General features: G+C 37.8%; 1 protein-coding gene across 6 annotated transcripts in view; it reads right to left on the reverse strand.

Annotated features, from left to right (window-relative positions):
• UBAP1 (ubiquitin associated protein 1) overlaps positions 1-14,574 on the reverse strand; it is a 58,216-nt gene extending 43,642 nt beyond the window's left edge. Inside the window, exon 1 of one of the 6 annotated variants that reach the window (XM_072959242.1) lies at positions 14,379-14,574. Coding sequence is in view for 1 of the 6 variants with exons in the window: in XM_072959241.1 (XP_072815342.1) it covers positions 7,562-7,697 (136 nt within the window). In the remaining 5 variants the exon portion in view is untranslated. Of the gene's footprint in view, positions 1-7,411; positions 7,493-7,561; positions 7,771-7,933; positions 8,170-14,378 lie in introns of those variants that run through there. The other 5 variants (XM_006216811.3, XM_006216812.4, XM_072959241.1 and 2 more) reach the window with 5 other exon arrangements.
• Between the last annotated feature and the right edge of the window lie 557 nt (positions 14,575-15,131).

Below are 15,131 nucleotides of genomic sequence, written 5' to 3' on the forward strand. Positions count from 1 at the left end.
AGTTGAAAAAGATCAATCAAATGGTTATCTTTGTGCAAGTTGGGCAATATGTACAAGGGAGATCATTTCACTTTTCTCTCTACTCTCTGGTATGATTTTGTTGTTGTTTTGTATGGGGGAGGTAATTAGGTTTGTTTGCTAGTTTATTAATGGAGGTACTGGACTGAACCCAGGAACTTCTGCATGCCTAAGCATGCACTCTACCACTGAGCTATACCCTCCCCCTGGTATATTTTTTAATTCTCATAATAAAACATCAAATAAACAGAAGAAGTCTAAGACTTTTCTTTTAAGTGGTCTTAATTGGATCTAGGACTGAACAAATTATTTTGTATAATAAAGAATTTGGCTGGCCTTTGTTCCTGGCTCTGAGAGGTAACCTCTAGAACCTTGGCATTTCCCAAGTAATACGAGCATCTGTCTTTCTTGGTGGGCTCCTGAGACCACACTTGATAGTTTATGCTAAAGCGGTAATTCCTGTGGGCCCTCAGGTAACTTATCACTTAGAATAGAGGCTGGCCATACCAGAAAGATCAATCATGTGATTAGAAAGTTGGGACTTCAAGCCAAGTAAGAAGCTCAACTTTCAGAGAGGGGAGGAAGACTGGAGACCAAATTCAACCTTATGGCCAATGACTCAATGAATCATGCCCATGTAATGAAAGCCCAATAAAATCACATTATGGATACTGAAACTCTGGTGAGCTTTCCTGGTTCACAATATTCTGTGGATATGGTGACACAATGATGTGCCAGGAGAGTGACACACACAGACTCCACAGGGAGAGGACACAAAAGCTTCATGTTTGGGACCCTCCTGGCTTTCACCCTATGGCATTTCTTCTTCTCGTTCTTTCTGATTTGTATACTTTATGCTATAGCAAAACTGTAATCATAAGTATAGCACTTTCCTGGGTTCTATGAGTCATTCTAGCAAATTATCAAACCTGAGGGCAGAGTGGGAACCCCCAAATTTGTAGCCAGTTGCTTCAAGGTGGCCTGGGAACCACTGAGCTTGTGGTTGATGTCTGAACTGAGGGCAATCTTTTATATGAAGAGTCCCTTAATCTGTATAGTTTGGCCTAATTCCAGGTAGTGTCAGAAATGCATTGTGAATCCGTAAAAGACAGTTAGGGGACAAGTGACGAAATGTGAGTAAGTACTGACATAATATGATATTAAGAAATTACTGTTGATGGTTGAGTATGGTAACAGTAGTGTTTATGAAGAAAAAAGTTATATAACTAAATATTCCAGTGTAAAATGATTATAACTTTAAAATATTTCAGAAAAAAATCAGATAGCAAATGTTATTAAACCTTGTCAAAGGATACCCAAAAGAGATTGTACACAATTACTAAAGCCACTGTCAAAAGAGCACAGTAAGAAGACACAGGAATGTGCAAATAGAATTCTACAATGAAGAGATATGTTACCTGGCTTTCATTTTTTCCCCCAATGGAAAAACTAGTTAAATAATTACTTCTTTGTTTTCCCCTTAAAGCTGGTTCCCAATCAAATCTTATTTATATGAAAAACTATCCTTGCCTGATCACAGTAAAAAGCAATTTCTCAGGCTTCATGCCTCATTCACTCAACAGTTGTTTATTATGTACCTACTACTACTGCTTGGTACTACTCTAAGTGGCAGCTCTAACAGGACAAAATTGCTCATTAAAATTAATTCTAATGGAAAAAGACAAATATCAGACTTATCAGACTTAAAGAAGAAAACTTACTAAAACTTCCTGGATAAAATGCAGTATATTAACTTTTAAAGTAAGAATATTAGCTGACAGTGGAAAAGTATTATGCTTCTAATGAAGCATACTTTAAAACTGTATAATTTTCAAAACTGTAGGTTGAAGTCTTATGCAGTTTTCAGAACACCATCTCAAACATCATCTTATCTGAATCTCAAGTGCTATGAAATATAAGCAGGTATTACTACCCTCATTTTACAAATTAAAAAGTTCATGTCTGAAAGAGATGGTTTTTAAATGCAAAACCAGAATTAGAACTTTATATATTTCAACTCACTGTCCACAATGATGAAAAAGTTTTATATCTGCACTATGTGGCTATCGTATTGGACAGATCTAGAACATCTCAAATTAGGACCATGCCTAAATATAATTTCTTAGAACACCAAATAAGCCTCAGTTAACCTAATATGTACATTCTTTCACTAAGAACATTGCCAGTACAGACGAAAAACAATTTTTTTTAATGAAGACCCAACAATTCAAAATGTATAGCTTCTTAGAGACATCTGGAGGAAGTCCCTACATACATTATTACTGACAGCATTATAGAAGGTACATTTATAAAAGATTCTCATTAAATAATATACCAACAATTTTGTTTAATATGGGTTCTCAAGGGGGACTGTTTCATTATTTTGAAATTCTGCTTATGTAAAATGCCTAAGTCTCTGATAAGTGTAATATTATAAAAACTAGCTAGTACAAGGATAAAGTTAGATTCCCTATTAAATTACAAGAACTAGCTAGAATTTCCTGTTTCAGAAGATGGATGGGGCACAATATAAACAATTCAAGATCTTCAGTGATTTTAAAGTATTTCGGAACAAAATTTGTGGTAGGTAGGTAGGTTGGTTTTCTGTTACTATCACTTGGAAATAGAATAACCTTTGATGGAAGAAAATTTTTTGAGAATTCATAAGCTACCTCGGAAATTCACTTCATATAATAATTTGTTTCTTGGCTGACATTTGACTTTGAACTCCACCCACAAAAAGGGATCATTTCTCTTACAAGGTGTGGCATAAGGAATAATCTACCAGAAGAAGGAAATGGGGACGTTCCTACCCATACCCTTCCACTACTGTACTATAGAAGGAAATGTTAACACTCCCAAACTTTAGGAAGATGTTAGGAACAGAAGATTCCATTCTTACTAATGATAGGAGAATTGAGAAGGATACAAACCTTGCCTGGGACTAATGCCATGATGAGATGCAGCACAGGACAAGCAAAGGCAACCTGACCTTGAGTTTCCAAAAGGTTATTAAAGAAGGCTGTAGATAAGCGAGCCAGTAGTAACAATCAGAAAAAGACCAGGAGTTAAAAGTAGGTGAAGACTGAGTTTAGTATCCAAATAGCTAACTTTGTTGTTCTATTTACCTATCATACCTGATGGTAACTAAAAATTTTCTGTTAGACTTTTCCATAAGCTATGAGGGACATTCTAAACTAATATTTATGCAAAGATTCTCAAAAATCTAGGGACATTCACAAATATCAAGGGTGTACTGTACATCAATCACTATAGAATATTTGCAGTATAAAGTCTGCTGGATGTTTTATATTTCAATGCGATCTTTGCCAGGATCAAGACTCCTTAGAACAACTCCTAAAGTCAAAGTAGTACCCAGTTTTCTCATGGGGAAAAAAAAAAAAAGGAATGTTTTTAAGAGACTTTAAAACACAATAGAGAATATCAAACACCTCAAGATTTTTATATATATAAAACTTAAGAGATAGGGGTCTAATAGTGAACAGGAGCCACACAGTCCAAGGAACTGAGAGAGAGTTTGAAAAAACAAAGTAAAATGGGGGAGAGTAATAGCATGAGCAAGGTCCTGGGTTCAATCCCCAGTACCTCCATTTTAAAAAAGTAAAACAGAAAAACTGTATCTTCCTTCACATATGTTCTAGCTGATCTGAAATGTTCATTATGTTCATCATAACTTTAAATAGATGTAATTTCTCCAATACTGAGAAGTTATTTCATTCATTTAAATGTATCTAATGGAATTTAAATACCATAAACATGACACTCAACCTAAAAAAAAAGTTGCTAACTATGAAAATTTACTTATTTGTCTTTTTCACTTGACCATGTAATTACATTCCACAAGGTTTTATCTTGATTATATAATTCTGTACACTTTAAAATAAAAACAGAAAAACTCTTCCAAAATGTTTCCACACCAGTCCTTCGACAATCCACAATTATCCTTGGTAAAGCCTAACACCAGACAGAACCAGACATCAAAAAACCTTTCTCAACATATTTCAGTATAAATACTAACTTCTCAGACTGAGTGATTCATGAATTGTATCTAATACTGTCCACACAAGAAAAGTCTCTCACTATCAAATCACATTATTAACATTTAGTAAAATGTGTACATCATTCACAAATCTGCTGGTTTCCCAGTTTGGGGAAATATATGCAACTTGTGTATAAGGCACAATTCAAGCTGCTTTTAAAACCCTCTGGCTCTGTAATTCCAAAGACTATAGGAACACAACTCTTGAGACGTTAGCCTTTCTAACCAAGCAAACATTGGTACTAAATGCCAGATCAGATGCCACATCACAGACAGATACACTTTTGTATTTATTAAAACAGCATACCTAACAGAAGAGGATTTCCTAAATACGATACAAAAAGCACAAATCATAAAAGACTGAAAAATTCAATTCATTAAATTATGAACTTTTCTCACCAAAAAACTATGAAGAGATAAGAAAGTCACAAATCGGGAGAGGATATTTGCAAACCATAAACAAACAATTAATTAGTATACAAAATACGTAAAGAACTCTTGGGAGGAGGGTGCCAACAGAGGGAAAGTGCTTAATGTGTAAGAGGTTTTATTTTGGGTGATGGAAATATTTTGGAACTAGACTGAAGTGGTGTTTGCACAACACTGTGAATGTGCTGAATGCCACTGAATTATTCATTTTAAAATGGTTAATTTCTAGACTGTGAATTTCATTTCAGTAAATTATTTAAATAAATAAATAATAAAATACAAAAAAATTTTTTAATTTAAAATAAAGAACTCTTAAAATCAATTAGAAAGAAAAGAACTCAATAGGCAAAAACTTGAATATATACTTCACAGAAGCACAAAGGGCCAATGACATATAAAAAGATGTTCAACTTTGGGAAATGCACATAAAAACATAGGAGATACCTATTTCAAACCCAAAAGATTAGGGAAAAAAAAAGGTAAAAGTCTGAGAATATCAAGTGTTGGACAGGAAGTTAAGCAACCAAAACACACACACTGCTGGCTCTTGACTTAGTAACCACAAGATTCACAATAACCATGAGACAATTCAGTGACTCAATCACTGAAAGTGGTAAGAATTAAGCAACCAACAATGACCAATCCAAAATTCTGAGAACACATGCAGAGTACTGCCAAATACAAATTTTGCCTCTTGATGAACCAGGTCCAACCTGACTCAGCAATACAAATAAGAAAACATTTAGTTCCTTATTCAGTTTTGTTACGTACAAAATACTCAGGTATTTATTTCCTCCTAAAATACTGATGACATCTTAATCGTCTAAAATTTTAATGAATTATTTATTATTCAGTTACACTACTATTTCAATGAGAACAAGCAGTTTAAAATGACATTACTTTAAAACTATGCTTAACACTTTAAATTTTCGTGATAAGAAATGGAATGGTCTTGTGACCACCTGAGAAGCAAAAATGATGTTAACAGATGCATTGAAATTGGACAAATTTGAGTTCAAATTCAGACTCCACCATTTCAGAGCTGTAACCTTGGTTAAGTTACTTAACTTCTCTGATCCTCAGTTTCCTCAACACCTAAAAAAGCATGCCTATCACAACCTGCCTACCTAAACAAATCATAAAGATTAACTGAAATTGTGTGAGGTGTATAACAATGCCTAGCTCATTAACAGGCCTGCTGTTAACACCTTTCCATTTGTAAATCTAGCTACCCTCACTTAAAATTTTTTAATTCTGAAATTATAACTATCAATTCTTAGGAAAATATTATTCTTACATTCAAATTATTTTCCAGTATTACAAGAAATTGTATGCCACAGGTTAGAAGAATAACACCCCACTTATTTCTTTCTCTAACTGAAAGGCTTTTTCCTGTAAGAAATTAGATTCTAGAAAAGAGGATAGACTTATTTATCTTTGTGATACAGAAGCAAGAATTCCCTTGCTCTGTGGGAAACTAAATCCAGTTGATTGCTAAGCTTCATCTCCAGGTTTTCTTGATTCTAAGAAAAAGCTTACTTAATTTAAGGTACTACATCCTATCTTTTGCATTTCTTGATGAAGACTGTCTGAAGAAAATTACCTGATTAATGATGAACTGACGGTGCTTTGGTTTTGGTTTTGGTTATGGTTAGTCTATGGGGATAAAGTTTACTCTTAAAATAACCTACATGTGAAGAAACAAAACATTCAACAATATAATTAAAGAACAGAAAAAAATATATAATATTGACATCTACACTTCGTTGTAATGAAGATACATCTATATTGCTGAAAAATTCAGAGAGAATTTTACTCACTAAATTAAACTCCAGGAATCCTCAATTTAAATACCTTACCATACATAGTGAAGACGTTAAAGAAAAAAAAGTCATACAAGATAAAGTGATATTTGCCAGTCTAAGAAACGGGAATTAACAACTATTGGTAAGAACTGTCCACAGGCCTTATATTACCATATCAGGATACTGTTACTGTCTTCTTCAGAATCAAAAAGAAAAATAATCTTTTAGATATAGTGTGTCATGATGAAAAAATGAGTCAAATACTAAGCAAAAGAGAAATTCAGAAAGTTCTTATATTCACATAATTTTCTTCCTTACTCTTCATTTCCAAAAAAACTTCTTTCAAGGAGACCACAGCAAGTTAATAAGTCATTTGCTGTGCAGTAAGATTCTCATGAGAAACAATATTCTTATTTCCATAATTACCATGACTTATTAATGCAACACAAAGTAGGCATTCAATATATGTTGAATAAATAACGGAAAGAATGAAAAGAATGGATTGGAAACAAAAATTTAATTTATAAAATTCCACTTTAAAAAGTAGGTTAATGGAGACAATGTTAATTCTTTCAGATTTCGGACATTTTACACTCTTTGCTATAAATAATACAGAAACTTTCAGTGTAACTAGTTGGGGACATTAACTAGAAACAGCTGGCTATCACTAAAGGCTAAAGGCCCCGTTTTTCCCATCATCAAACCTGCCAAAATTCTAAAGAAAAACATCTATCATATCTAACCAAATTCTCAACTGAGGACAAAGAACTAGTAAGTCGAGTTAGAACTGAAGCTATTTAATAATAGGTAACTAAATTACCAAATCTGGTTTAACCACACTTCATGGTCTCTAAAAACTCTCAAAGTTTTGCTTCAGTTTAATATAAAATTTATTTTTATGCCTAATCATACTATTAAGAAGCTAGTCTCGAAACAAGAACATGTAACAACACAAGGTCAGAGATCACTGACAGAAATCAAATAAATGTACTAAACATGATGTTCCACAAGGAACATTTGGGGCTGTTTCTTAAGTCCAGGTGGATGGTATAGATAAATCTCCACTCCCAAGAAACAAACAGTAGCAAGATTAACACACCTGGGAAACACCACACAATGTCAAAATATCCCCCAGACCACTCGTCCGGGTCTGGTCTTCTTCCTTCATCCCTAATCTCATCGCCTCAGGCAGGTAGAACTAAATCGGTATCTCACATCCCCAGCTCACCCTCAACTCCCCATCACTCACCTTTACTAAAACCTGGGTCCCTCTCCCCGAAATCCCCCAATTCCCACCGAGCTCTCCAGTCAGATAAATGTCTACGGCGCCTATTTCCCCGTAGGGTGTCAGTCCTCTTAATCCGAACTCCTTTATTTTCCCACATCCCATCTTTCTTTAAGCCCTTTCAACTCTGGTCCCCTCACTCCGACCTTTCTCCCAGAATTTTCCCCAAGTCACCCATTTTAGGCCCCTTCGCCTCACACTGCCTGAGGGGCAGCTCCTTTCATTCCTCTTAGTCTCCAGCTTCTTCCCCCGTCCCTCCCCCATCAGTCTCCCGGCACCGGCTCCCTCTCTCAACTCCGCCCCTCTCCCCCCTCCCCCAGCGGGAGGCCCCCTCACCTGAACGCCGCTGCTGCCGCCGTCCCAAAAGCCGAAAGGTGCTGGCGCCGGCCGGCCTCCTAGGCTCGGTCCCCGCTTAGCTCCTGACGGCCCCTAGGAAGAGCGAAAGCCACCACCTTCAGCTCTGCCCGCCCCGGGCCAGGCAGTCACCGTAGCCACCGCCAGTACCACAGCCGCCATGTTGAAGCCCCACTTCCCTCCTCCTTCCTCTCTCCGCTCCGCCCCTTTGGGCGTCTGATGTCACGGCGCCGCGCTCCACCCCTTGAGCCAATGGGAGGAGCCGATGGTGACGTGACTAGTCTCTCCCTGGGCTGAACGACTCCTGCGGTCTGGAGCGTTGCTATTGGAAAGAATGAACCCTGCTGACCCAAGGGGAGGGAGGAAGGGTGAGGGTTACTGACAGGGTAATGGTTGGAGAAGCGGCCCAGGCTGGAACCCGAGACCCCTGAATCCCGAAAAGACTAAAAGGCTTACCAACCAGACCTACTTTGGGAATCAGGATGTCTGGTTTCTGGTCCCGGGTTAGTAACTTGGTACAAAGTCCTACCCTTTCTGGGCCTCACTATCTCTATTTACACATTAATGAGTTTAAATTCTCCCTTAAGTTCTGACATTCAACAGATTTAAACCAGATAATACAATCCCAAGCCTTGGATGTCTCCTGGAATCAGGTGCGTGGAGGTTTATTAACAACTGAATGAGATGAATCTGTGTCCCCAAAATTCTTAATTGGTGGGAGAAATAGAAGCATAAGCAGTTAACTCTAGAAAAAGTCAGAGTGAGGATAGAATCAGTTTCTCTGGAAAAACTGACTTTTGGCTAAAGGATTAAAGATTTACATCTTGGGGGAAGGGTATAGCTCAAGTGATAGAGCTCATGCTCAGCACCCAAGAGGTCCCGGGTTCAATCGCCAGCACCTCCTCCAAGCTGAAATCAATGAAGAAATATAATTATCCCCCCTCAGAAAAGAAAGATTTATATCTCTAGTTCCTTGGTACAGTACATACAGAATATGAACACTCCCGTGTCTAATTCTCCAGCCCTGTTTTCTCTCTAGAATTCCAGAGAAGATAATTGTACTCTGAAAAGTGCAAGGGCTTTAAGTCAATGCGAGAAGATGAGTATTCCAGAAGTGGGGAGTTAAAGTGAGCAGAGAATAGTAAATCATCAATTATGGACTAGTCGCCTCCTTAATTCAACAGATGATGGGCAGCCACAGAAGGTTTATGGGGAGAGCACTAAGCTGAGCAAATCTCTTCATCAGGAGAATTGTGGTAGACTTCTGCATTGCATACAAGACTTACACCTGAACTAAAGCAGAGACAGTGGGAATGGAGACTAGGAGATAAACCGGAACAAGATCTGGGAGACTGACTAAACAAGATTTAGAGACCTGCTCTATGGGAGGAGAAATCGTGATGGAAGAGCCAAGTCTGGGGAGTGTCTTATTAACTGAAATAAGAAAGATATAAGGTTTAATGAAGTACTAAGGGAGATAATGAGCTCAGCTGGCCAAACTGAGATTAAGATGATGGCAAATTTTCAGGAGAGATGTTCAGGAGGAAATATGACCTTGGAAATCAGAAAAGAGGTAAGGAGTACACATGTATAAATACTCATACTCCTTGAACAAATAAACTTTTCATTCATTCATTCAACAAGTATTTATTGAGCACCTGCAATATACTAGGCACTGTTCTATGCACTATGGTTACATAAGTATATAAAAGAGAACCCCGCAAAAAAAAAAAATCCCTGCTCCCAAAAAGCTTGTATTCTAGAGGAAAATAACTTATAAAAAAGCTGTTAAGAAGAAGAATAAAGCAGGGGAAAGGAGGTAGAAAGTATTCAGGATTGAAATTTATAAAGAATGGCCAGGGGAAGATGGCATCTGAGAAAAGGAAGTGAGGAAATGAAATCATGCAGATATTTAGGAGAACAAAATACCAGGTTAAGGGACCAGCAAGTACAAAGGCCCTGAGATAACAGCTCACCTCCTCTGTTCTAGGAACAGTAAGCAGCCTAGTGTGGCTGGAATGGAGTGAGCAATGAAGAGAATAATGGGAGATCAAGTCAGAGAGGTAACAAGAGCTAAATCATAGAGGGTCTTGTAGATCATTTTAAAGACTTTTGACTAAGTGAGCTGAAAGCCATTGGAGAGTTTTGAGCAAAGAAGGAAAATGATCTAACTTTTAGCAGGATCTCTCTAGCTACTACACTGAGCAGAAGCAAGAGGGGAAGAAGAAAGACCACTTAGAGGTTATTGCAGTAATCCAGGCAAGAAATGATACTACTATAGACTGAGTGGTAGTAGCAGTGAAAGTGATTAGAAATGGTCAGGTTGAAGGTAAAGCAGTAAGAATTTACTCACAGATGAGATACAGTGTGAGGAAATAAGAAGACTCAAAAGTGACTTTAAAGTTTTTGACCTGGGTCAAATTTTTGCAGGTATGGCTAGAAGAATGAAAAGTTAAATTAATTAAAATTTCTGATAGGATTCTTTGGAACACTGACAAATAAGGCATGGGAAGAGAAAGCAGAGAAAGAGATGGAAAAGTAGTGGCCAGAGAAGTAGAAAAGGAATCAGAATACCATGGTGCCATGGAGGATTAGGGAGGAAAACCCTTTGGAAGACTAGTTCAAGGTTATAACTGAGGGCTTAGGACTCTGGGTAACCTCTGGGGTTCCTTCTGATTCTAAGAGCTATGTGATAACTATCATATGAAAATGCAATTATCCTGATGATGATAAATGGATACAGATTATTTCAAATTGCAAACGGATGGCAATATAAACACAGAGAGACATAAACACACACACACACCCTAAAATATTAGAATAAACTATAAAAAAATTTTCTGAATAATGGTTTGGTGAGAACTGTTCTAATCATGACACCAAATTCAGAAGGCATAAAAGAAATGATTGACAGATTTGGTAATGGCAAAAGACCCGATACACAAAATGAAAAGATAAACTGGAAGAAAATATCTGTGACCTATATAACAGAAAAAGGGTTAATATTTCCCCAACATACAAAAAGCCCCTACAAATCAATAAGAAAAATAGAATGATTCAATAGAAAAATATGGGTGTAACTTATTAAGAAGCAATTCACTGAAGAAGCACAAATAGTGAACATATAAAAACATATTTTAGTTTTAAATAGATTATATGCCACCATTTGTCTATTTTATTAAAAGTGTTCAGCTCTTCATTGACTGGCAAGCTATGATTAAGGGCCAAATTCAGCTCTACTGCTTGCATTTTCCTTTCCAGCTTTACTGAGATATAATTGACATACAGCACTGTTTAAGGTGTACAGCATAATGATCTGGCTCACATATATCATGAGCTGATTGATTATCACAATAAGTTTAGTGAACCTCTATCATCTCATATGGATACAAAATAAAAGAGAAAAAAATTTGCGTCTGTGTGATAAGAACTCTTAAAATTTACTCTCTAAACAACTTTCAAGTATAACATACAGCCGCATTCATTATATTTATCATGTTGTACATCTTAGTACTTCCTTCCCCTACCATCTTTCCCTCTAGCAACCACCCATTTGTTTTCTGCATCCATATCTTTGTTTCTGTATCACCGATAATGGTTTTTTTCCTGCATATTTTAATTGAGTACTGATAATGTTTAAAAATTAAACAAGGCCCCATTTTTCACCTAACAAATTGGCAAAAGCTAAAAGGATTAATTACATCCAATGCTGGCATGGACAGAGAAATAAGCATTCTTATACACTCTTGATGACAGGATAAACTGGTGAAAAATTTTGCAGAGCAATTTGGCACTGACTTTCACAATATATTGTGAAATTGAAAAAAAAAAAAAAAGCAAGTTGCAGAATCATGCATAGAATTTGGCTGAAGTGGAAAGAGCAGCAGGACCTGGAACCAAAGAAGGAAGGGAGGTAGAAACTGTGTAGAAGATGGCTACCACTGCTGGAAAATGCTCCCACAGTCATAGAAGAGAGGAAGAATCACCCTGACTTCTCCCTCCCTCCCTCTCCTGCCAGTGCCTACATAGCTGGCAGTGAATCTAGCTAATACCCAGTTGGCAAAGAAGCTGGGAAATGTAGTTTTTCAGAAGAACAGAGAATTGGTTTGAGAGCAACGATGTAATGACCAACCTCAAAAAGTTACTGTGTAGTTCACAGAATCAGTGAGAGAGATGGAGAACCGTATGTAAAAAAACAGGAGGAAATCTAGTCAAAAACAAAACAAAACCCCACAGCAGGAAGCAGAGAGTCATCCTGTAAAAGAGTAAACAGTAATAGTAAAAGATAACTTAGTTTTATTAATTTTTTAAATGGTGTGGGTTGACTGTCCTGGCGCTGAGCTGAAAGAGCCCTGTCCCTAGTAATCATTTTGTTAATATCCTGAGGTCTACTATATATTGAGTGCGGTGCTGCAATGGGAACAAAGACTAAAAACGGCACAGTTTCAGTCACCAAGAATCTCTGGAGGAAGACAAACGTGTAAACAGACAACTAGACAATTAGACTTAATCTCAGCAAGCTTGAGGACCAGGCCAGCCACTAAGCTAAACTGTGCCTTCGTGTAAGATAGAGAAAGGCACCCTCTCTGAGTGGATGCAATGCCAGGGTTTACAATTTGGCAAGCTGAGAGCAACTGGATTTTAGCCCTCCAGACCCTTCAGCCAAGCACTTGTGTACGGATCACAAAGTACACATCCATGCATAGTTGCCCAGCTTGAGGAGGTAGATACAGCCACCTATGAAGGAGAGTAAAGTAGCCTATAAGGATGTGCACCTGTACAACAGGAAGCCCTGGGAGCCCAGTCTCCTGGCCCAGAATATCATTAGAAACCTCAATGATTTCATTTGTTTCTGGTGCTGTTTACTGTGACAGGGGGTTGGCAAAGGGAACCCCCAGAAATTTGGAAAGGCTCCTTTGGAAGGAAAAATTGACAGATGGTGTTTACAGCTTTGCTTTGGTTCTCCCATCAGAAAGAATGCCAGATGTTTTCTTTGGTTTCCAAGATAGTGTGTGAGATATAAAAGTCTCCTTTGCCCAAAGATAATGAAACATCAGTATACACAGTTTAGTGTAAGTGCATGGGCAAATGAACCATGTGGCAGGTCAGAAGATTTGATTTGCTGCTTTGTGAATCCAAGGCTTGGTGTCACCATTCTAGTCTTTCATTTAAGTCATGTAACAGCATCAGTGTCCCATAACAGAGGGTTGGCTGGATAAATCCATATGAAACAATGTTATGCAGCCATTAAAAAGGATATTACAAAAGGCAAAATTATGGACACTGTAAGATCAGTGGTTGCCAGGGTTTGCAGAAGGGGCATGAATAGGTGAAATACACAGCATTTTTAGGGCTATATCTGTATGATACTGTAATGGCAAGTACAAGACAACATGCATTTATCAAAATTCACAGAACTGTACAAAGAGTGAACCCTAATATAAACTATGGACTTTAGCCAATAATGATGCTTCAATACTGGTTCATTAATTGTAACAAATGTACCACACTAATACAGAGCGTTAATAACAGGGGAAGCTGCAGTGGGGCTGAGGGAATACGGGACTCTGCACTATTTACTCAATTTGTTTCTGTAAATCTAAAACTGTTCTAAAAAAATTAAGTCTGAAAAATAAAGGATGTTATAGAAGAATGTAAATATGAAAAGGTGCTTCTAAAACATTGCTAAGTTTAAAAAGAGCCACTAACAACATATACAATACGGTCTCATTAAACACACATGCACAATATAATTTTGAATCTGAAACTCTGAAAGGACATATGCCAAAATATTTAGAGTGGTTAAATCAGTGGAAAGATTATGGGTAATTTCCAATTTTTTCTTTTTGCTTGCTGTTTTCAAAATGCTTTTAAACATGTTTTTATTACACAAAACACATGAATACTTTCCCATTGTAAATGGTTCAAACAATAGGAAGTATATTTTGGGAGTGTTGTGCTGTGCTCCCCAGATCTCCACTCTTCAAAGCTGAAACATTCATTCCCCCAGCTGCTAGGAGTGTTAATGACTGATAGTTTGCAGTTAAGCTCCCCAGCACCCTTACCTGAGGTTCGCTTAAAATCATGCCTTCTTCCCCAGGGCAGTCCAAATTCAAAGACTGATTGGTGCAGGAGTATAAAAGCCCAGTTATCCTGGCTCCAAATAAGGACAATTCTGCAGGGCCTTCCTCGCTCCAGTGCCCAGCCTAGAATAGACTGAAGCTTTTTTGTGGAAGGACTGCTGCCTAACTTCTGCCCAGCCCTGTTTCCTTTGCTTTCCCACCACAAACCCGAGAGAGCTCTCCAATAAACTTTCAGGATTCAAATCTCTGTCTGCTTCCTGGGGAACCTGATTGACAATAATTAGTGCTAGGTGTGAGCTAGGAAAGCAAACTCTAAAATGAGACTCAGGAGATGGATCACTTACCAGCCTGTTGGCAATGAGGATTCCATCACTAGTGGTAGGTGGAGCACTGTGTAGCATGTGATAGTGATGTTGAGGCAGGAAGCCCCATAAAAAGACTGGCAGGACCCTCAGGCAGGACCACTACTCTCCTGCCAACACCATCCAGTTCCCTAGCCCAGAGGATCGATTCACTTTTTGCCTCTGAAACGGCTTACTTACCCCTAAAGTTCTATTGGTTCCCTGAGCTCACTCCTGATTGGTTATTTCCTTCACTCCTGATTGGTTATTTCTCTCCCTCCTGATTGGTCCATTTCTACAAAGCTTGTTCCTAATTAGTCAACTTTTGTTATACCTTATTTGCATATGATGTTGCAAAGTGTAAACTGGCAGCCTATAAAAAGTCTGTGTAAACCTACAGACGGGATCCAGAGCTTGGAGTGCTAACTCCTCTGGGCCCCCTGGCATAATAAACCGGAGTTCTCAAACTCTCTGGTCTCTTGCCAGGATCCAGGTTGCTGTCACAACTGAGCTGTAACACATTTTTTCTGGAACATTTCAATTGTTAAATTTTTCACCAGTAGTAAATTAGAATGCTTTTGCCTGAGGAAAGGAATGTGTGCTGAAAAACAATGTATCAGGCATTTGAGAAGGAATAGGATGTTTGTTGTTGAGAGTAATAAATACTTTTGAGAAAGATTATAAAGGCTAAGTACAAAAGCCAAATGGTGTTTTTGGCAGTACATGTGCAGACTTATCATCTCCTGTAGCCAGAGG

Source organism: Vicugna pacos, chromosome 4 (assembly GCF_048564905.1).
Source record: "Vicugna pacos chromosome 4, VicPac4, whole genome shotgun sequence".
Lineage (NCBI taxonomy): Eukaryota > Metazoa > Chordata > Mammalia > Artiodactyla > Camelidae > Vicugna > Vicugna pacos.